General features: G+C 48.0%; 2 protein-coding genes across 20 annotated transcripts in view; one reads left to right on the forward strand and one right to left on the reverse strand.

Moving 5' to 3' along the window:
• Positions 1-3615: 3615 nt before the first annotated feature.
• Positions 3616-7867, reverse strand: PIGW (phosphatidylinositol glycan anchor biosynthesis class W). Of its 15 annotated transcripts, none has more exons than XM_086360470.1 (4): positions 7624-7765; positions 6400-6522; positions 5926-6036; positions 3616-5648 (listed from the first exon to the last, which is right to left on the reverse strand). In XM_086360470.1, the coding sequence occupies exon 4, from the start codon at positions 5634-5636 to the stop codon at positions 4125-4127; it is 1512 nt and encodes a 503-aa protein (XP_086216596.1). In that variant the 5' UTR covers positions 5637-5648; positions 5926-6036; positions 6400-6522; positions 7624-7765; the 3' UTR covers positions 3616-4124. The 15 variants fall into 15 exon arrangements, with proteins under 15 accessions (XP_086216596.1, XP_086216593.1, XP_086216595.1 ...); XM_086360467.1 differs by lacking the exon at positions 7624-7765 and adding an exon at positions 7140-7269; XM_086360469.1 differs by lacking the exon at positions 7624-7765 and adding an exon at positions 6726-6865.
• MYO19 (myosin XIX) overlaps positions 7248-22289 on the forward strand; it is a 33656-nt gene continuing 18614 nt past the window's right edge. For 2 of the 5 annotated variants that reach the window (XR_015148297.1, XM_086360444.1), the window contains exons 1-5: positions 7270-7413; positions 8040-9546; positions 13932-14070; positions 14410-14558; positions 16019-16132. Coding sequence is in view for 4 of the 5 variants with exons in the window: in XM_086360444.1 (XP_086216570.1) it covers positions 9535-9546; positions 13932-14070; positions 14410-14558; positions 16019-16132 (414 nt within the window). In the remaining variant the exon portion in view is untranslated. Of the gene's footprint in view, positions 7414-8039; positions 9547-13931; positions 14071-14409; positions 14559-16018; positions 16133-22289 lie in introns of all 5 variants that reach the window. The other 3 variants (XM_086360447.1, XM_086360445.1, XM_086360446.1) reach the window with 3 other exon arrangements.

The raw sequence follows: 22289 nt of genomic DNA on the forward strand, positions 1-22289 counted from the left end.
CTGAGCGACTGATCTGATCTGATCTGAAGCACTAAATTCAGTTCAGTTCAGTTTAGTCGCTCAGTCGTGTCCGACTGCGACCCCATGAATCGCTGCACTCCAGGTCTCCCTGTCCATCACAAACTCCCAGAGTTCACTCAGACTCAAATCTATTGAGTCAGTGATGCCATCCAGCCATCTCATCCTCTGTCGTCCCCTTCTGCCCCCAATCCCTCCCAGCAACAGAGTCCTTTCCAATGAGTCAACTCTTCGCATGAGGTAGCCAAAGTACTGGAGTTTCAGCTTTAGCATCAGTCCTTCCAAAGAAATCCCAGGGCTGATCTCCTTCAGAATGGACTGGTTGGATCTCCTTGCAGTCCGAGGGACTCTCAAGAGTCTTCTCCAACACCACAGTTCAAAAAGCATCAATTCTTCGGCACTCAGCTTTCTTCACAGTCCAACTCTCACATCCATACATGGCCACAGGAAAAACCATAGCCTTGACTAGATGGACCTTTGTTGGCAAAGAAATGTCTCTGCTTTTGAATATGCTATCTGGGTTGGTCATAACTATTCTTCCAAGGAGTAAGCGTCTTTTAATTTCATGGCTGCAGTCACCATCTGCAGTGATTTTGGAGCCCCCAAAAATAAAGTCTGACGCTGTTTCCACTGTTTCTCCATCTATTTCCCATGAAGTGATGGGACCAGATGTCATGATCTTCGTTTTCTGAATATTGAGTTTTAAGCCAACTTTTTCACTCTCCTCTTTCACCTTCATCAAGAGGCTTTTTAGTTCCTCTTCACTTTCTGCCATAAGGATGGTGTCATCTACATATCTGAGGTTATTGATATTTCTCCTGGCAATCTTGATTCCAGCTTGTGCTTCTTCCAGCCCAGCGTTTCTCATGATGTACTCTGCATATAAGTTAAATAAGCAGGGTGATAATATACAGCCTTGACGTACTCCTTTTCCTATGTGGAACCAGTCTGTTGTTCCATGTCCAGTTCTAACTGTTGCTTCCTGACCTGCATACAAATTTCTCAAGAGGCAGATCAGGTGGTCTGGTATTCTCAATCTCTTTCAGAATTTTCCACAGTTTCTTGTGATCCACACAGTCAAAGGCTTTGGCATAGTCAATAAAGCAGAAATAGATGTTTTTCTGGAACTCTCTTGCTTTTCTCATGATCCAGCAGATGTTGGCAATTTGGTCTCTGGTTCCTCTGCCTTTTCTAAAACCAGCTTGAACATCTGGAAGTTCACGGTTCACATATTGCTGAAGCCTGGCTTGGAGAATTTTGAGCATTACTTTACTAACACGTGAGATGAGTGCAATTGTGCGGTAGTTTGAGCATTCTTTGGCATTGCCTTTCTTTGGGATTGGAATGAAAACTGACCTTTTCCAGTCCTGTGGCCACTGCTGAGTTTTCCAAATTTGCTGGCATATTGAGTGCAGCACTTTCACAGCATCATCTTTCAGTATTTGGAATAGCTCAACTGGAATTCCATCACCTCCACTAGCTTTGTTCATAGTGATGCTTTCTAAGGCCCACTGGACTTCACATTCCAGGATATCTGGCTCTAGGTGAGCGATCACACCATCGTGATTATCTGGGTCGTGAAGATCTTTTTTGTACAGTTCTTCTGTGTATTTTTGCCACCTCTTCTTAATATCTTCTGCTTCTGTTAGGTCCATACCATTTCTGTCCTTTACTGCGCCCGTCTTTGCATGAAATGTCCCCTCGGTATCTCTAATTTTCTTGAAGAGATCTCTAGTCTTTCCCATTCTGTTGTTTTCCTCTATTTCTTGGCATTGATCTCTGAAGAAGGCTTTCTTATCTCTTCTTGCTATTCTTTGGAACTCTGCATTCAGATGCTTATATCTTTCCTTTTCTCCTTTGCTTTTCGCTTCTCTTCTTTTCACAGCTATTTATAAGGCCTCCCCAGACAGCCATTTTGCTTTTTTGCATTTCTTTTCCATGGGGATGGTCTTGATCCCTGTCTCCTGTACAATGTCATGGACCTCATTCCATAGTTCATCAGGCACTCTATGTAGCAGATCTAGTCCCTTAAATCTATTTCTCACTTCCACTGTATAAAGGATTTGATTTAGGTCATACCTGAATGGTCTAGTAATTTTCCCTTCTTTCTTCAATTTCAGTCTGAATTTGGCAATAAGGAGTTCATGATCTGAGCCACAGTCAGCTCCTGGTCTTGATTTTGTTGACTGTATAGAGCTTCTCCATCTTTGGCTGCAAAGAATATAATCAATCTGATTTCGGTGTTGACCATCTGGTGATGTCCATGTGTAGAGTCTTCTCTTGTGTTGTTGGAAGAGGGTATTTGCTATGACCAGTGCATTTTCTTGGCAAAACTCTATTACTCTTTGCCCTGCTTCTTTCCTATTCCAAGGCCAAATTTGCCTGTTACTCCAGGTGTTTCTTGACTTCCTACTTTTGCATTCCAGTCCCCTATAATGAAAAGGACATCTTTTTTGGGTGTTAGTTCTAAAAGGTCTTGTAGGTCTTCATAGAACCATTCAACTTCAGCTTCTTCAGCATTACTGGTTGAAGAATTTTTTAAGTTGATGAGGACCAAATTAGTCCTCATCAACTTAAGAAATTTAAACTCATTAGTACAATAATCATGTTTGCTGTTGACCCCTCTCCCTTACTAGCATCAGACCCTCTGCTCCCTAGACACACAAACACTAACTCTTCATTCCACCCATCGACTCTAGCTCAAAAAAAAAAAAAAAAATTAACCGTCTGTGGGGAAAAGTTTCTTCACTCTACTGTAAAGTCAGTTCTTGATTTGACACTTTTGGCAACCTATATTTCATTGACTTAGCACAGTTTATAACAGTTTAATGTGTTTCCCCCATTAGATTGCAAGCTCCAAGATATCAGGAACCTTTTGTTTATCATCACTAGCAACTGCTGCTGCTGAGTTGTTTCCGTCCTCTCTGACTCTGTGCGACCCCGTAGACAGCAGCCTACCAGGCTTGGGTGGGCTGGGATTCTCCAGGCAAGAACACTGAAGTGGATTGCCATTCCTTCTCCAATGCATGAAAAGTGAATGCATGAAAGTGAAAAGTGAAAGAAGTTGCTCAGTCCTGTCCGACTCTTAGCAACCCCATGGACTGCAGCCCACCAGGCTTCTCTGTCCATGGGATTTTCCAGGCAAGAGTACTGGAATGGGGTGCCATTGCCTTCTCCAATCCCTAGCAGAGAGCAGGCTAAAAAAAATGAGTCTCACTGCAAAACTATTGTCTCATAATTATTAAGCTTGTAAATCACAACAAATAATTCAATATATTCTTTAGGGCATTTGGGTCCTCCCTCGTGGCTCAGAAGGTAAAGAATCCACCTGCAATGCAAGAGACCCGAGTTCAATCCCTGATTCAGGAAGGTCTCCTGCAGAAGGGAATGGCTACCCACTCCAATATTCTTGCCTGGAGAATTCCATGGACAGAAGAGCCTGGCAAGCTCCTGGGGTCAAAAAGAGTTCGACACCTGAGCAACTAACACATTCTTCTTTGGAGCATTTAGCTGTTTTGTGATCTTTTAAGTATTTGACTTTAAACATTTGCTTTCTTATACCGAGTCTTTTTTAAAGATTAAAATTGAGCAGTACTGTTGACAGTTCCACAACTGAGATATTTTAATGTAAATATTATAAAATACATACAATAGAAAATACAGAATGGTAATAGGTGATACAAGACAGAAAGTAAAAGGGGCTTTCCTGGCAGTCCAGTGGTTAAGACTCCCCACTTCCACTGCAGGGGACAAAGGTAATCCCTGGTGAAGGAACTAAGATCCTTCGTGCTTCTCAACCCCCCCCCCAAAAAGATATAATGTAAAAAATCCTCCTTCCTACCCTCCAATCTTCCAGTGTCACAACTGTAAACACAACAGCTTCTTTAAAATAACTAAAATTTAGAAGTATTCTAACAAGTCACAAGGCTTTGTTTCTTCTATATTGATTTTACAGTGTTGACATACATGTAAAGTATTAAGCATCACTACTGTTAAAGCAGGAATGAAACTAACCCTGGATTGACAGACGCCCATTTTCTTCACACTTTATATTTATTCTTCCTCATTAACATAATATTGCTCAAAACATATAGTACCCCTATTGATCACCAAAATTTGATTGTCTTGTCTTGCAAGTGTAGCACATATATAATTAAGCAGTTGGTAAACATGTAGAGATTGAGCAGGCACAAGGCCCAAGGGGTACTGCTGTGTAATGTATCTATGGAAAGGTTGACTAGACCAGTTGTTACATTTGACAGCAAGAAAAAAAGTAACTGGTTTCTGTTCATTGCTGTGATTAAACAGAGAGTGGGTTCCTTTCTTTTGGGGTCAGAGACTGTGGATTCCAAATGCTTTTTATTTGCAGTGGGTGACTGGATAAGTTTCCAAGAACATGGTACTGCTGCCTCTTTAATTACAAATTTGGCAAAACTCAAAATTATATCACCCAGTAATAAACTACTAAGAAGGATCAGGCAAGAAGCAACTATCCAAATACAAAAAGCTAAATTGGCCATTCTTCGAGATGCTACTTCTACATTTACCTGAACTATGTAAAGAGAAATGAAGAGGCCAATAGCTGTCAATAGAATACAGTATGCTACTTTTATCCAGTCTTTGATATGTGACCTTTTTTTAAGCACATATAACCCTGTTTGAACACCAGCCATGTGTACTGCCACGTACCCCAAGATAGAGATGATTCCTTCTCGGTTGGCATTTAATAAACCAACCCTTGTGCCACTACCATCAGTGCCATACAAAATTAAACTTTTCAGGGGGGTAAAATCAAGGGCTAGCTGGTATAATGCAGTAATGCTGATGGCCACAATCCAGGACCTATTTAGGGGGAAAATAATCAAAAGCAGTGATGTTATCAATTTCACAGCTATTAAGGTGAAGAAAAAGTTCCAGTGAACACCATATTCAGTTAAATGTTCCTGATAGTCTATGGATTTTATAGCAACTAATCGCCCCACTCCTAGGAAAACCAATGGCCAAAGAGAGTACAGTGACTTTGTAAGATAACAGAATCTGGAGCCTTTTGTATATTTTCTCCTAACCTCTGGAGAAACCATTGCAGACCCAAAAATAAAGCCCCCTACTCCATAATCCATTGCTCCTGTCCCGTAGAGCTCGGTTTTGGCATATCTTCTAGGAAATAGTGGGAAGTCCACAGCCAAAATGGCTACAGCAGTAAAGGCACTGTTAACGACACGGAAACAGGAGATGGCTGGAATGTGTTCTGATTCTAGACTGACTTTCAAGAATTTTTCACAGATTTTCTGGAAAGGCATTCTGGCATAGCAAGTTCTTCTGCAGTATATTTCATAGAGCAGCCCTGCCCCAAGGATGATTGCAACAAGATACTCGAGGAGGACAAATGAAGAGAAAATGGTCAAAGTGGTGACCAGGGGAACTATCAGGAAAGCAAAGTCAACCAAGAATCGAGTCCTCGAGTTATGTAAAGAAGAACATAATTGCTGTGAGAGAATGATCAGGAGTCCTCTACACAGGATGCAGAGTGCAGGCAGGCACAAGCCCTCGGTGATCTCCAGCACGCTCGTTCCATTCTGGTTACTGACAAAAGCTTCCTTCATCTGCTTTTGAGACATTTTTTCTTCTTCCTATGAAAACAAGAGCAAAGGGATGCATTTGTGAAAACCAACCTTTCTGTGGGATTGGCATATAGATGCACCTGACTGGATTTTACTTATTCCTGAATTTCAGAGCAGAATCTAGGACTTGAGATTCCCCTCCAAGGATTGTTGGAAGAAGCCTAATATATGAAGATAAGGATGTCCTACTAATAGAATGAAATTACTGGTTAAAAAGCTTTAGCTGGGGGAAAAAAAAAAAGCTTTAGCTGGGACTTCCCTGGTGGTCCAGTGGTTGGGAGTCCACCTTAAGAGTGCAGGGGATACCGGTTCGATCCCAGGTCCCAGAAGATTCCACATGCCACAGGGCAACTAGGCCTGGGCCACAAGCACTGAAGCCGGATACGTCCTGGAGCCCCTACACAACAAAAAGAAGCCACTGCAGTGAGAAGCCTGCGCACCCACAAGTAGAGAGAGAGTAGTCCCTACACTCTGCAAAGAGAGAAAGCCCTCCCACAGCAAGGAAGACCCAGAATTGCTAAAAAATAAACACAGTACACTGTCATGAAAACAATGTAATGAAAATTAAACACACCTAACTAATGATTTCGAGTCCAATATGTGGGGGGAGAAGAGGGATGAGGAAAGAGAAGGTGCTTAAATACACTTTGGATTTGGGGGCCCCAGTTTCTGTCCCGAGCCTCTCTGAACCTCCTGCCTCCAGCACAAAATGCGAACCCTCCAGGGATCCCCCGAGCTCCCCAGGCTGCTTGCTCCTCACCTCCTTTACAAGGTGTAGGTAGAGTGGAACGGACGCTAATCACGGAGGAGTAGGGACCGTAAATACATGCTAGTGTTAATTGTTTTAACGGCTACAAAACGCCTCTCCGCCCCACGTCCATGTCTGAAAAGCGGCACACGGGAAACACACATGTCAGTCAAACAAGAACCAGCCCGAGAATGCACGTTTGAGGGATGGCCTATCGGGACCCAACCACCCGAGAAGAAACCGATCCGAACCGGCTGGCCTTTAAAAAAAGAGCTCTTTTCCTAACAGACATGCGCACCGGTCCTCAAACCTCACGTGCTCCTGGGGTTTCAGCGCACCGCGTCACTGGGCTGGAGAGCTGGTACCCCCGCCGCCGCGGGAAGCGCGGAAGCCCGCCACTTCCGCCTCGCGAGCAGCGCTTCCGGCCGAGATGGGGCGGGGCGGCCCGCGCTCCCAGGCCCCGCCCACCGCGCGGCCCCGCCCCAGAGGGTGCCAGTTTCCCACGCCCCGCCTGTTCCCCGCGCGCCTCAGGCCCTCTGGGTCTCCGGCTCGGCCAGCCCAGGTCCTGACACCGTGGCCCGGGCCGCTGGCAAGCCGGTCTGTCAGAGGCGCCCGGGAGGAAACGGGTCCCGCACCCCACCACTGGCCATCAGACCCCGCGGCGAGCGTCAGGGCGCCCGGTCTCCCGGTTGGGAGACCCACAGTCCCGCGAGGGCCCCGGGGCCCCTCCGTCCGTCCCCGTTCCCTCGCACCTCACCGCGGGCTCTAAAGTACCCAGTCCCGGAGCAAGTCCTCGGCTCCGGATCCTGGCGTCCCGGGCGGGCCACGTGCGCCCGGCTGTCGCGCGCCCCGCCCCCGGGGAGGAGCCCGCCGGCTCCCGGCCACTCGGCCCGAGGCGCGGCGCCCGCAGCCTTCCCGGCGCCTCCCCGGCCGGCGCCCGCCCTCTGCTTCGCAGGCCCTTCCCGCCGCCCTCACCCGGCCCGCCCGTCTGTCTTTCCTGTCCGGCCGGCGGGGGCCGTGGGACCGGTGAGTGCCACCCCGCAGCCGGGCCCGAAGGAACCGGGGAGGCCAGTGGGCCCCCGCGGCGCTGGAGAAGGGGGCGCCCCTCTTTTCCCCTTTCCAGAGCGCGGGCTTCACTTCGCCCTTTCGGTTTTGACCCTCTCGTATCCCAGGAGGAGGAAGCCCGGCTCTCTGCCTTTTGCTCCAGGACAAGGACCCTCCGGGGTCACGCCTTACCGTGCCTGCAGGGGCGGCCTGGGGTGCAGGGAGGTCCCACTCCCGCTGCGCGCCTTTCCCCTCCTGGAGACCTGGGAGGGGGGCCCCGGGAGACGTGCAGGCAGCTGCGCCCTTGGCTGGGGGGTCACGTCCACCTTCCCGAGAAGGACGGACTGTCCCCGTGCCCAGTGTTTCCGGAGTGGCATCCCAGTCCTGGGCCCGGCGGCAGCTTGCCGGGACCGGGAGTGCCCGGTTCCCGCCGGGAAGCTGCGGGCGGGGCCGGCCGGGCTCCCGGGACCCTTACCCCGCCAGTCTCGTCTGCCCGGAGGCTGGGGGAGGGGGCGGGGGGGAGGGAGGAGTTGATAATCAGGTTGCCACTTGCCTGGCCCTGCCTAGGGGCTTTCATCTATTCATTCCTGTCTCCCTCCTGCCCACAGTGGTCACGCCCTTTTCAGAAATTCTCGGCTGGTAATCGCGAAGCCGACGCGGAACAAGAGCTCGGGGAACCTGGAGAAAACCGCTTCCATCTGACTTGATTCTGGCAGGAAGTGGGCTCCGTATCGTAATAACCAACATTTGCCAAGCGCTCGTTGATCCTTAACTCGGCCTTGTGAGGTCTGGATATTAGTAGTCCTTTTTGCAAAGGAAAACACGGAATAAGGCTTAGAGAGGTCCTGTGAACTGCATTTTTGAGGGGTTGTGGGCTCTGGATTCTAACTACACAATCTGCTGTATTCCCCTCTGATCCCTTCTCTTAAGACGAACTTTCCATTGAGGGAACTTCGTTGGCCTTGAGTCTCCAGAGCCCTCTGCACAGCTGTCGCCTGGATGGGGTACAGTCAGTGTCCAGAGTGAATGTGTCCACCACAGTCTTGATGCCCTCCTCTGCCTACATTGTCCTTTTTCCTGTTTTCTTGGAGGTCCCCCATTCCTGAGTTCTTTGAAAGGCTCAATGTATTCAGAGTCTCAAGAAACTTTCCTCCAAGGTCAGTCCATTACCAGCACCCCTCATCCTCATCCCTCCTTGCTGGGGATGTGTGGGGCCTGGGAAATTCTAAGAGTCACTCACAGTTTTTCAGAGATTGGCCCAAACCCAGCCTCAAGACACCCCCCTCTCAGATGGACTCTCCTCCTCCAAAAGCTTGGCCTTCTTAAAGCTGACACTGAACTGTTCCACGTAATCAGTGCTCCCGAATGGATCATCCATTCTTCTTACTAACAATATTTCTCCTCTAAATGAATATTCAAATTTGGACTTTGTAGAGTGCTTTCACCCAATTGACCTTCACAGCCGCTCCCTGCAAAGTAGCTTTTGCAAATGAGGAGTGAAGGCAGGCAGGGAAGGTGAGGTGGCTGGTCAGGTGAAAGACTGAGCTATGGTTTCTGTCCCACACAACCGCTTTCCTGGAATATCAAGAATTGACTCCAGCCTTCCTGCCCCACTGAATACTGGCTGTACTAAGATGAAATATTTCTGTGTGCCCGAGAGGCTTCTCTGCTTTCCAGTGTCCTCACCCTCCATGGCACACTGACCCAGAAGATTTGCAGCCCCACCCCAAACCCTGTAGTGAAACTGGCCCTGAAGGAGCCCGAGGAGGCTCTGGAGGCTCTTGTAAAAGTTTCCTTCATTCCCTAATTGGCAGGGGGCAGGACAGAGTCTTCCTCTCTGCCCAGGCTCGCCCTGGGTCTCATTTTAGTTCCTGGTGCTCGGTGGGAGGAGCAGGACTGAGTCACCTTGGAGAAACCCTCATCACCTGTATGCGGCCCTTATCTTCTCTCTTCTACCACAGGCTCTGGGGTGGCTTGTCTCAGAGATTCCTTGGGAGCTGAGCCCTTCGCAGGATCCATGCCCCAGCCTGTGCCCCCATGACCAGGTGGATAGCATTCCTCGTACCCGCAACCCAGAATCCTGGCTGACCACACTGAAGCAGGATGCTCCAGCAGGTAAAGTCCTCACCCTAAGATAACCCAGACCCTCAAGTACCTAAGGCAGCTCGGCCTCTTTCGTTTACCCGAATGATGCTTCCACTGCCCTGACCTGGAATGGAGGGAAAGACCCCTTTAAAGGCCTTTCTTCTTTTCTGTCTTCAGAGAGGCACCTCTCTGCCTTTTGTCTGTTGCTGAGAAGCTCTTCCTGATACCTAATTTGAATCTCTCCTGTTGTGGTTTTTAGCTGTTTTCCCTAGGATGGGTAAGACAAGCTGGGTGAGGGAATCCTTGGAGTGTTTTGGTGACCTTACAAGCCTGAACCTGTGAGGGAGTCCTGAGAGATGCTCCTCACAGCCTGAATTGTATAGACAAGTTGGAAGCCTGGGGCTTCCAAGTGGAGGTGTTCTTTAAAGCTGAGCCTTAAAGAAGTAAGAGTTGGGACTTCCTTGGCAGTCCAGTGGTTAAGACTCTGCACTCCCATCGCAAAGGGCACTGGTTCAAACCCTGGTTGGGGAACTCAGATCCTGCATGCCACATGGCTCAGCCAGAAAAAAGAAAGAGTAGGAATTAGTCAAATGGAGAAGGAAAGTAAGCAGTCCAGGCAGAGTCAGCCTGTGCAGAAATGTGGGAGAAGATGACCTATGTGGAAATAGACAAGAATTCTGATGAATGGATCACAGGGAACATGGGGAATGGGATGTGAAACCCGCCCTTCACTGTGGGCCTCTGCCGCTAAAGGCTCCTATGGCCCCAGGCCTGCAGGATTCCAAATCACCCTTCCCTGTGCTGCCTCACCTCCTACCCATATCATCCTTCACTTGCAGCTCTTGGTCCAGAGAGAATGCCAGGTGTTAGCTGAATTTTTTTATTTACTGAGTGTTGGCATTGGGCCATGGAGAAGGAAATGGCAACCCACTCCAGCATTCTTGCTTGGAGAATCCCATGGACAGAGGAGCCTAGTGGGCTACAGTCCATGAGGTCGCACAGAGTTGGACACGAGTGAAGCAACTTAGCAGCAGCCGCAGCAGCCGTTGGGCCAAGGCAGATGTTTAAGATGATTCCTGGACTAGTGGAGTCCCAGGCAAGTAAGACAAGATAACTGAATGTGAGGTCAGCCAGCCTCAAAGGAACCCTGGTAGACTCTGCTGCTTGACCTCTTGATCCTTTGGCTCATGAAACAGGCTTGGAGGCCAGAGAGCAGGCAGCACAGCTACCTGCTCCAGGCTTTTTTTTTTTTTTTGCAGAGGGAGCTTTTTTATTGTGCATTTTTAACTTCTTTCTCATTTAAAAAACAGTAATGTTTATCAGGGCTTCCCTTGTTGGCTCAGCAGTAAAGAATCCACCTGCAATGCAGGAGATGACAGTTCGATCCCTGGGTTGGGAACATCCCCTGGAGAAGGAAATGGCAACTCACTCTAGTATTCTTGCCTGGGAAATCCTATGAACAGAGGAGTCTGCCAGGCTGCAGTCTGTGGGGTCACAAAAGAGTCAGACATGACTTAGCAACTAAACAACAACCATGTTTATCAAAACTGTACTAGCAGCTGCTCCATGTTGCGCTCTTGCTGTATAGTAAGCACTATACTAAGCATTTTACACATATAATTTTGTTTAGTACTTGAGAAGGATACAGTATTACATACCCAATGCCATTATATCCCCATTTTGAAGATAGGGCTCAGAGCAGTTAGGTGACTTATTCAAGGTCACGTTCATTACAACGATGTGGGAAATATAGATAAGCAAAAAGAACATTACAATTACCCATAATTGTACTGCTCATAGATAACTGACATTTTAAAGAATACCCTAGATTTTTCTCCCTAAAAATTTTGAAAACATTTAAAGATATCTTTCTCTTTGTAACCTGCTTTATTCAATTGTAAGGAGGTACTATAATTTAAGCTACTACTTGGACACTTGGGTTTTTTTTTTTTGTTTGTTTTGCATTGTAAATGTTTCTATATACACAGAACATTCTTATGGCCTTTATATAGTATCATGTTCTAAAAGAATTGCAGGGTAGTTTTAAGGCCCTTGGTATGAAAAGTGAAAGAAAGTGAGGTTGCTCAGTCGTGTCCGACTCTTTGCGACCCCATGGACTGTAGCCTACCAGGTTCCTCCGTCCATGGGATTTTTCAGGCAAGAGTACTGGAGTGGGTTGCCATTTCCTTCTCCAGGAGATCTTCCCGACCCGGAGATTGAACCTGGGTGTCATCTGAGCCATCAGTATATTATTGCCTAATGATAAGAGCTACTTTTTAACAGAATGATAATAGCAAACTTTTGGTGGCAGAAACCAGATGTTTTTCTAAATACTTTATGTGCTTGTTAGTATCTATGAGATCTACCACTACTACCACCATTCCCATTTTACAGATGAGGAACATTGGGGTGCAGAGAGACTAAGAAACTTACATAAGATTCTGTAACTAGGACGTGGTGGAATCAGGATTCAAACCCAGGCAATCTAGCTTTCAAGTCCAGCTCAAGAACCATGATACTCAGCTGCCTGTCTGGTTGGATCAGATCTGTTCATAAATTATGGCTGGGTGTGAGTGATTTCCTTTTTCCACTAGGGTAGAGGGATTTGCATGGATATAGTCACGCTCTGACCTCAGCAGTTAATCCTGGAGATAAGAGTCCGCCTTGTGCATGCCTTGTGGTGGGCCTAAGTTCAGAGAACAGGCAGCATCTTTGGAAGGAAACTTATCACTGGGCCTCTCAAATGACACTTGCCACTTTTGCTGGAGATTTTTGAACTCTAAGGTTCACTGGTCTCATTAGAAACCCGCACATAGTAACTTACGTGGTGGTCAGGCGGTTAAGAATCCACCTGCAGGGGACACGGGTTTGTCCAGAAAGATCCCATATTGCCACAGGCGACTGAGCTCTTGAGCTGCAACTGCTGAAGCCCGCTTGCCCCAGAGCCCGTGCTCGGCAACAGGAGAAGCCTGCGCACCCCAACTAGAGAGTAGCCCCTGCTCGCCGCAACCAGAGAAAGCCCCCGCACAGCAGTGAAGACCCAGCACAGCCGAATAAATACATAAAATTTTCGAAAAAAGAAACCCACACATGTTATATCACGGACCCCTTCTTCCAAAAGCAGATTTCAGCCAGGTTACTGCCTGCTCCGCACACCTTCCCTGCCGCCCCCTGGGAGAAGAGAGGAGAAGTGGGATCACAGGAGGAAAGTGGGGAGAAGTTACGTAAAGCGTTGGTATCAGGGATGGGCAAGGGCGAGGCAGAAACGGCCTCTTCCCCACTGGTGCTTGTTCTTGACCTCATCTGCTCTCAACTAGACCAGGGCAGCAGGAGCTAATTAGTTAGCGATCCTAAATTCAGTCCCAAGAGGCACGTGATGAAGGCATGGTACTACCTCACAGCTGATAACGTCTCTATCAAAAAAGGCCCAAACCCTGGTTCTTTCCCTTCGCAGTACCCCCCACCTCGGGCCTCACCCCCGCCAGCCCAGTAAGGTCGGGCACTGACTCACCTGAAAGCTGGAACGAATGGCAGAGAAGAAGGGATCGCATTTATTGATTTCCTGAGTACATGCTTCCCTGATGGCTCAGCGGGTAAAGAATGCGCCTGCAGTGCTGGAGACAGAGGGAATGAGAGTTTGATCCCTGGGTCGGGAAGATCCCCTGGAGGAGGGCATGGCACCCCACTCAGTACTCTTGCCTGGAGAACCCCATGGACAGAGGAGCCTGGCGGGCTTCAGCCCTATGGGGTCACAAAGAGTTGGACACCACTGAAACAGCTAACACTTCCACTTTGAGTACATTCTCTGTGCCAGGTACCAAGGGCTTTGCTTTCTTCCCCCCAACATTTATTTATTTGGCCGCATCAGGTGTCAGTTGCTGCACTCAGGATGTTCATTGCATCGTCTGGTATCTTTCCTTGCAGCACGGAATCTCTGGTTGTGGCACGCAGGTGCAACACTTGGGCTCTCCAGGTGTGGCCCACTGCGTCCAGAGCACACAGGTTCAGTAGTTGTGGCTTGCGGGCCTAGTTGCTCTGCAGCAACATGGGATCTTAGTTCCCCGACCAGGACTCAAACTCACATCCCCAGCCTTGCAAGGCAGATTCTTAATCACTGCTTCACCAGGGAGGTCCCCAACTAAGCGCTTTCCATCTCTTTCTTGTTTTTCTTCCAAACAACCTTGTGAGTTGATTCTGTTTTCCTTTATTTACAAATAAAGAAGCCTCCGCTTAACCTCAGAGAGGTTAAGAAGCTTATGCAGGCTCACAGGTCTAGTTAATGGCGGAGGTACAATTTGAACAACCAGACTGTGATCCCAGAGGCCGGTTTTCTGTCTCTTGTACAAGCCCTCACCCTGACGGAGCTGCCAGCCGGTCTGAGTCCCAGTGCTTCTGGTCCTGTTTTTCCCTCCCAGGTTAATGGCCACGGTTCAGGCTCTGCTGCCCACAGCGGGGAGTCCCTGAGGGAAGACCTGCAGGAGCTCCTGGGCGGGGAGGTCCCACCGCAGCAGCTCAATGACCTCACCAAGGTGAATCCTGTGACGCTGGAGACAGGTATGCCTCCCCCGCCCACCCACCCCACCCCAGAGGGGTGCGCCTTCTCCCAGAGGGTATTCGGCTCCGCTGCCTTGGGTCAGACAGGACGTGGACAGCCAGGTGGGCTGCTCCAGACCCCCGCCTGGCGGCTGCCCTCAGACTCCCCAACACAGGCTTTGCTCCAGATGTGGGGTTCATCTTAATTAGATCTTTCTCATACCTGCTCATCAGGGAGAGGCTGGGCTCTCATGGCTCTTGGCTAATTGCAGAGGGAACTCTGGTAGGTGGGGTGTTAGTCTGTACGTGCAGCTGTGTCTCCATCTGAGCCAGAGTTTGCTAACGGCATCCCTGCCTCAGTCCTGAGGTGTCTGCAGGCCCGGTACATGGCCGACACGTTCTACACCAACGCCGGCTGCACCCTGGTGGCTATGAACCCCTTCAAGCCCGTCCCTCAGCTCTACTCGCCCGAGCTGATGCGAGAGTACCACGCTGCTTCTCAGCCCCAGGTGAGACCCCCGCTTCCCAGGGAATCAGGGCTCCCCCTCCTCCCCACGGGCACCTGGCAGCTTCGCTGTCCTTATCCGTGTCGTTGTCAGCTGGGCTGTCATTCAGAGACTGCTGGGGCTGTGACCTTCCCACCAGAAGCTCACAGAAGTTTGGACACGTGCCAGGAGGTGCAAAATGAGAGAGAAAGCAGTATTTGCTTAACTGATTTTGGATCCTAAAATAGGGACATGGACAGATTTTTTTTTTTCTTGTTTGTGAATTTATTAGTTGGAAAGAATTTCCCAAGGCATATTTGTGTATTTAAAAACCACTTTTTGGGGAAAAGAATAAACTTACGTGCAGTTAGGATTGCCTTGGAAAATTCAGCACATGTTCGTCTCCACTGATTGGGAGGAGGGGTCTCTTCTTACGCAAGTGGGGATGAAGCTGGTACAGGCAGGGAACAGCCCAGAGGATGTTAGCGTGCAGGGAGAAGCCAGAGCAAACTTGGCGGCAGGAGCAGGGTGTTGTGGAGAGAAGCACAGATGAGGGTGGGAAGGTGAGCTATTCCAGGGCTGTCATCAGAGGGTCTGCACCGCAGCTGAGAGTCCACAGAGCTGCTTCATCGGGGTGGGAGTGGGGCTGTGAACAGAGCCCGCCGTGGGGATGAAGTTGGGGGAGTTGGGTTAAGGAAGGTGAGACCAGCGGCTGAATGGCTGGAGGCTTTGTAACTCTCCAGGTGAGAAGTGGGTGGGGTGAGGGCCTAGAGAGAGATGGTTCTGACAGCCTCCAGAATGATGCCCTCTCCCTTCAGGAAGCTGTAGGCAAGCGGTCATTGCTGGCAGAGCCGCACTGGGTCTGCATGGACTAACCCGGCTCATCCAGGGTTCGTGTCTGGGTGGGCAGCCAGGGAGGTCTGGCCTGAGAGCCGGTCTTACCGACTGCCTCCTCAAAGGCAAAGCCGCGTGATGGTCCCCTCTGTTCCCTCAGTGCCCAGCTTGATGCCCAGCACACTGAGAGCAATTAATCCTTGTTGATGGAAAGGAGAACAGTAACATTGGAATCCAAATCACACAGATGCCTTTATTTGCTGAGTGGCCTTGAGAAGGTTATTTAACCCATATGAACCTCCAGTTTGTCATCTATAAAATAGGGTTACTTCTTAGGCAATAACTGGTAAGAAAGTTCTTGCAAATTGTAATAACATAAAATTAAAAAAGTAGCAGAATAAAACTATTGACATAAGATGGGAGGATAACGTGTTAATGTCATAAACTGGTCAAGGCCAGCACTGCTTCCAAACTGAGAGAAGATGAATGGGTCATGCCTGCAGCTGGCCTCACGTTGTTATGCGAAGAAGTTTTTCTAGAGGAAGCCTCCACTGCTGCTGTGGACAGGCTCCCCGTCGCAGCCATCGCTGGATCAACCCCTCCTCGAAGACGGGTTTGCTGCCATGACCTATCACCCCTTGATGTTTCAGACACTGAAGCCCCACATCTTCACTGTGGGCGAACAGACCTACAGGAATGTCAAGAGCCTGATCGAGCCGGTCAACCAGTCTGTTGTTGTCAGTGGAGAGAGTGGCGCTGGAAAGGTAGGCGGGCCTCCTTCCCACCCTGGCAGCTTCATGACTGGCTGGACGGGCAGACAGGCTGGGCTGGGGCTCCAGGGAGTGTCACTCCTGGAGTCAGCGTGCAGTGCTGGGTGGGACCTGGGCAGGAAGTCAGGAGCCAGGGGTTCTAGGCCGGCTCTTCCACCAGCTCTGCCCTGACCCGAGGGGAGAGTCTTTCCTCTCTGAGCCTTCATGTCCTCATCAGAGGACTCTCCCAGCTCTGACAGCCATTGGAAACAAAAGTCAGCAGTTGGGGGTTCCAGCATAGCGTTGAAGAGCATATCAGAACAGTATTCAGCTCTTGCAGACCTCAGTTCTTCCACGTGTAAAATGGCAAGGAGGGAAGGACTGGCACGTAGCTCACAGGGGCCTTCTGCGCACGTAAGGCGCTTGGTGGCGTGCTCGGCACACGGCAGCACTCCTCCAGAGTCGTTGGGGTTCCAGTAAGGAAGCACCCCGCCTGCATCTCTGGGTCACCGTTGATGGCAAGGGTGGTGCATGGGGCCGGATTCGGGGAAGGACAGAGTCTCCTGTGTGGTCATGCGGTCCCCAGGCGGCACAGTCAGTCCAGGTGACACGGAACATTGTGCACGGATGGGTGAGGAGTTGCACGGCTGTCAGAGGCCTGCTGGCCGGGGCCTCACCCCCTTCTTGTCAAGCCTCACCAGCCACCCAACCCTTTCCTCCACGTTACCTTCTCAAGGGATTCTTTGGACCGTAAACCCACTCTATCTACAGTCACCCATGAAAGCATTGCCAAGCACCTAGGCAGGTTCTAGGCCCTGGGCTAGCCATGAGGAGTGGCAAGTGGAGAAACAGAGATAGCCCAGTTGGTAAAGAATCCACCTGCAATGCAGGAGACCCTGGTTCGATTCCTGGGTCAGGAAGATCCACTGGAGAAGGGATAGGCTACCCACTCCAGTATTCTTGGGCTTCCCTTGTGGCTCAGCTGATAAAGAATCTGCCCATAATGGGGAAGACCTGGGTTCAATCCCTAGGTTGGGAAGATCCCCTGGAAAGGAAAAGGCTACCCACTCCAGTATTCTGGCCTGGAGAATGCCATGGACTATGTATAGTCCATGGGGTCCCAAGGAGTCGGACATGACTTAGCAACTTCCACAACAATGCTTGGCCCAGTGGGAAAGACAGACAAGGAAGCAGATGAAGACTGCACGCTCTAGGGATGAGGCTAGGACTTGGGTACACAGGTGATCTTCGAGAGCTGTGCCGAGGCTGCTGGTGGGGTGGTGATGCTCGGCTCCTGGATGAAGCCCATTGTCCTCCAGAATTGCTCTGGGGAGCTGAGGCTGGACCTGGCCCTAGACCCATGCAACCAGAGCTCAGAAACCCTTTATTGAATAGCTACTGTGGTCATGGGCTGGGCCTGGTATCTTTTTAAAATTTATTTTTAATAACTAGCAATATAGCTACATAGTTCAAAAATCGAGCAATACTACAGGGCTTACAAAGAAAAACAGCGGCCCTGCCTCGTGTCTCTCAACCCTGTTCCCTGTCTCAGGGACAGCTGCCTTTCCATCTTAGCAGTTTGTTTGGGTATGGCCATCCATGTTTCTAAACAACGTGCTTATGTAATTAGTTACTGATTTTTCCCTTTTGAACCTTCGCTGTTCACTTCCTACTTTGACGGTGTAGCCCTGTTACCCTGCCCCCAAATGCATATGTAATTATCTTATGATTTCTAAGGAGGTTAATATATATAGTGCTCTTATGATTTCTAAGGAGGTTAATATATATAGTGCTATGTACGTATTGTTCACAGCCAAGCACTATAATATCCTATGATTATATTTTCTTTCTTGTATGATTTTTACTTTCTTCTTAATAACTCCCACATATATTCACTTGTATAGTTTTTACATACCTGTTCTTTATTATCAAACTTGTCACCAGAACTGGGAAACACCTGCCCAGCTGGCAGTACATCAAGTGCTTTTTCTCCCCTGGTGATGCCCTAGCTAGCGCTCTCATGTCTCCTCCATCCGGACTGGTGGCTGCCAAGGGCTGCTGGGGAGCTGTCACCCAGGAGCTGTCTGCCCCGCTCTGGGGATCCAGAGTGCCGTCCGTCCTGTGGTAAATCCCGTTGTCGGAGGCCAGTGGCTTCCTCCTCTTGCTTTACTGCCTTGTTTTACTGGAGCGTTTTCTTTAGTAGCTTCTCGACAAAGGTTACATGAAGGGCATATTTTGAGTTGTTGCACATCTGCAAATGTTTATTGTGCCTTAATTTGACATCTTGGCTGGATATTCTGATCTCAAGTTGGAAATGATTTTCTTTCTGAATTTAGAAGTTATTTCTTCATATATTCTTCGAGTGTTGATGTTAAAAGTCCCAGTCCTTAAGTGGCAGTTTGTATTTTCTTTCCAAAAGTTTTTAGGGTCATCTCGATAGGTGTTGAAATTCACAGTGATGTGTCTTTTCTCTCTTGCCGTGCTGGATACTTTGTGTAGGTCTTTTTAACCTTGAGACTCATGTCCTTTAGATTGGGAAAATGCTATATCTAATAATTTAATAATTTACACCACTTGTTTTCTCCTTCTGAAATTCCTATTAGTAGGGAGTTTGATAAATTGTCTAATATCCTATTTTTCTTACATATTCTTCTGTCTCTTAATATTTTGTCCTGTCTTCTGGGAGATATTCTCTAATTTATCCTTCAATTCTTTTTAATTTTGAATTTTTATTAAGCAGTTTACTTCTAAGAGTTCTTTCTTATTCTCTGAGTATTATTCCCCCCCCCCCCCCAGCATCTTGGTCTTATTTCTTCTCTTCTCTTTGAGGATCTTTCATGATTTTTACTTGGCTCCTGCCCTTTTCATTTGTTTCCTTCTAGTTCCTTTTCCTCTTTTGTTGTGATATTTGCAATCATGTAAAAGAAGTTTACCAAGTAGTTGATGATCTTTGAATTTCTGTTCATACTTAAGAGTAAAGCCTTAAGCAACTGATTAGAATCTACGTTTATGGACAGGATACCATAAACATAAGAGATTATGAAAGAGTTTAGAAAGCTACCTCACCAGGGGTAGCTTTCTAAACCTGTGGGACCCTGAATGCCCATAACTTTGTTCTCATGAGCTTGTTAGTATCTTTTCTCCAGAAAAGATTTCATCCAATCTCTTTCCTGAGAGATGGAAACTACAGTTATATGGAAATGATAAAAATTAAAAACATGAACAACTCCTTTATGCTTATCAGCAGGTTAGACATGCAGAAGAATACATCAGTGAACTTGAGAGTGGGTCAATACAAATCAAAAAACAAAGAGGGAATTGAGAAACAAAGAGAAAAAGTGCGTCCAGGAGCTTTGGTGCAACATCAGATGGTTTTCCATACTTGGAATTGGTGTCCCAGGTGAAGAGAGAATGTGGGTCGGAAGTATTAATAACATCCTAAGAAAATTACCAAAAGCTGGCAACCACAGATCCTTGTTCTTAAATGCAATTGAAAGGAGAAATAAAGTCAAAATTAGTAGTTTGATGTTTGTACATTCAAGTACACGTGGAATTGATATGGATTCTTCTGAGCCATAAAACAAATCTCAATTTGAAAAGATTAAAATATGAACTGTGTTGTAAATACCCTTTGGTAAACCCAAATATCCTTTGGGTCAAAGAAGTAATCACAATGCATGTTAGAAAACACTTTGAACTGAATGAAAAGGAAAGCACAACATATCAAAATCTGTGCTTTAAAAAAAAAAAGCAGCGCCTGGAGGGAAATTTGTTGTAGCTTGTGTTAGAGAGCACGAGAGGCTTGCGCACCACACCTGGAAAGAAGCCCCACTTGCCACACCTAGAGAAAAGCCCACACAGCCACCAGGATCCAGCACAGCCAAGAATGAGTGAATTGTCGCTGTTGAATCGCTGAAGTCATGTCCAGCTCTCTGCGACCCCACAGACCGCAGCATACCAGGTATCCCTGTCCTTCGCTATCTTCCGGGGCTTGCTCAAACTCATGTCCATCGAGTCGGTTACGCCATCCAACCATCTCATCCCTGTTGTCACCTTCTCCTCCTGTCCTCAATCTTTCCCAGCATCAGGGTCTTTTCCAGTGAGTCAGCTCTTTGCATCAGGTGGCCAAAGTATTGGAGCATCGGTCCTTCCAATGAGTCTTCAGGGTTGATTTCCTTTAGGATTGACTGGTTTGATCTCCTTGCAGTCCAAGGGACTCTCAAGGGTCTTCTCCAGCACCACAATTTGAAAGCATCAGTTCTTTGGCTTTCACTCACATCTGTACATCACTACTGGAAAAACCATAGCTTTGACTATACGGACCTTTGTCAACAAAGTGGTGTCCATAGTTCTTAAATAAATAAAAATATTTTTTTAACAAAACACTAAAGTAGAAACAGAAAAAAATAATGAAGTAAATGAAATCAATGGCTGTCTTTTTTAAAGATCAGTAAAATCAGTAACCCTCTAGTCAGACTTTTTTATTGGCCATGAGGCACAGCTTGTAGGATCTTAGTTCTCCGACCAGGGATCAAACCTGAACCCCTTGCAGTATAAGCACAGAATCCTAACGACTCGACCGCCAGGGAGGTCCCCTTCTAACCAGACTTAGAGAGAGAAAAGGACAAATTACAAATGTCAGAAATGAAAGAATAGGCATAACAAAAGATCCCACAGATGAGATTTTTCATTAACTTTATTTCAATAAATTCTCCAATTTAATGAAAGAGTATTTTGAAACAGTTAACGGCTGCAGCTCACACAAGAAGAAATATATAACCTGAATATCTAAATTTCTGAGGCAAATTTAAATCGTAGTTAAAAATCTTTCCTCTTAGAAAGCCCCACGCTCAGGCGGTTTCACTTTGTGGATTCTTCCAAGTGTTTAAGACCCTGATGCTGGGAAAGATTGAGGGCGGGAGGAGAGGGGGCAACAGAGGATAAGATGGTTGGATGGCATCACCGACTCGATGGATGTGAGTCTGAGCAAAGTCTAGGAGACAGCGAAGGACAGGGAAGCCTGGTGTGCTGCAGTCCCTGGAGTCATGAAGAGTCGGACACGACTGAGCCACTGAACGACAGCTACAACCAAGTGTTTCTGAAAATTAATGTTACCAGTTCCATACAGGTTCTTCTAGAAAACAGTAGAGAGGGAACACCTCCCACCTCAGAGCGAGACCTAAAAATACATATACCAAAAGAGCAACCAAAAAAAAAAAAAAACCCAAAACAAAGCTACAACTAAAAACTTAGATCTAGAGCAGTGACGAGATCCAGAGTCAGTATATGGAAATCTCTTGTGGCTCTCTGTCCTCACAATGAACAATTGGAAATTAAAATGTAAATAGACCTCATCTATTTACATGGAGAAGGAAATGGCAACCCACTCCAGTGTCCTTGCCTGGAAAATGTCATGGACAGAGGAGCCTGGTGGGCTGCAGTCTGTGGGGTCGCAAAGAGTCGGGCACGACTGAGCGACTAACACTTAACACATACAGACCTCATCTCAGCTGATTATAAAAACAGTGGGGATTTTATAATTAGATTGCCTGAGTATAAATCAGAGCCCTATCATTTACTGAATATGTCATCTTCAATAAAATTTAGGTTTTCCTGATGCCCGAGTTTCATCATTTTGAAAGCAGGTAGTATATAACTGCACTGCATCTGTAGGGCTGGTGAAAACATACGTGGCTCAGTAGCCTGCTCAGGTCGGTGTGGGTGGCCCTCCTCTATCCCAGCCCCCGTCATTCCTTTTTTTCCTCTTTGGCCGCAAGGGTGCCTTGCGGCTCGCAGGCGTTCCCCTAGTTGTGTCCTGCGGGCTTCTCTTGTTACGGAGCACAGGCTCAGTAGTTGCCACTTACCGGCTTCTCTAGTTGCGGCTCTTGGGCTTAGTTGCCCCATGGCACGTGGGATCTCAGTTCCTCAACCAGGAATCGAACCCTTATCCCCTGCCTTAGAAGGCAGATTCTTAACCGCTAGACCACCGGAGAAGTTCCTCACCACCGCCCCCCCATTCGTAAATGCACCCTCAGGAGCTAGGAGAAGCAGAAGTCGGTCAGATGAGGGACACAGTTGAATTCAGCTTTCAGCCCTTTGATCAGCAACACGGATGGCGGACAAGAGGGCGGTCGCGGGCCCCAGTCCCCCTGGCAGGCTCACACGTGGACGG

The sequence above is a fragment of the Bos grunniens genome, chromosome 19 (assembly GCF_055505025.1).
Source record: "Bos grunniens cultivar Pamir isolate PY7600 chromosome 19, Bosgru_T2T1.0, whole genome shotgun sequence".
NCBI lineage: Eukaryota > Metazoa > Chordata > Mammalia > Artiodactyla > Bovidae > Bos > Bos grunniens.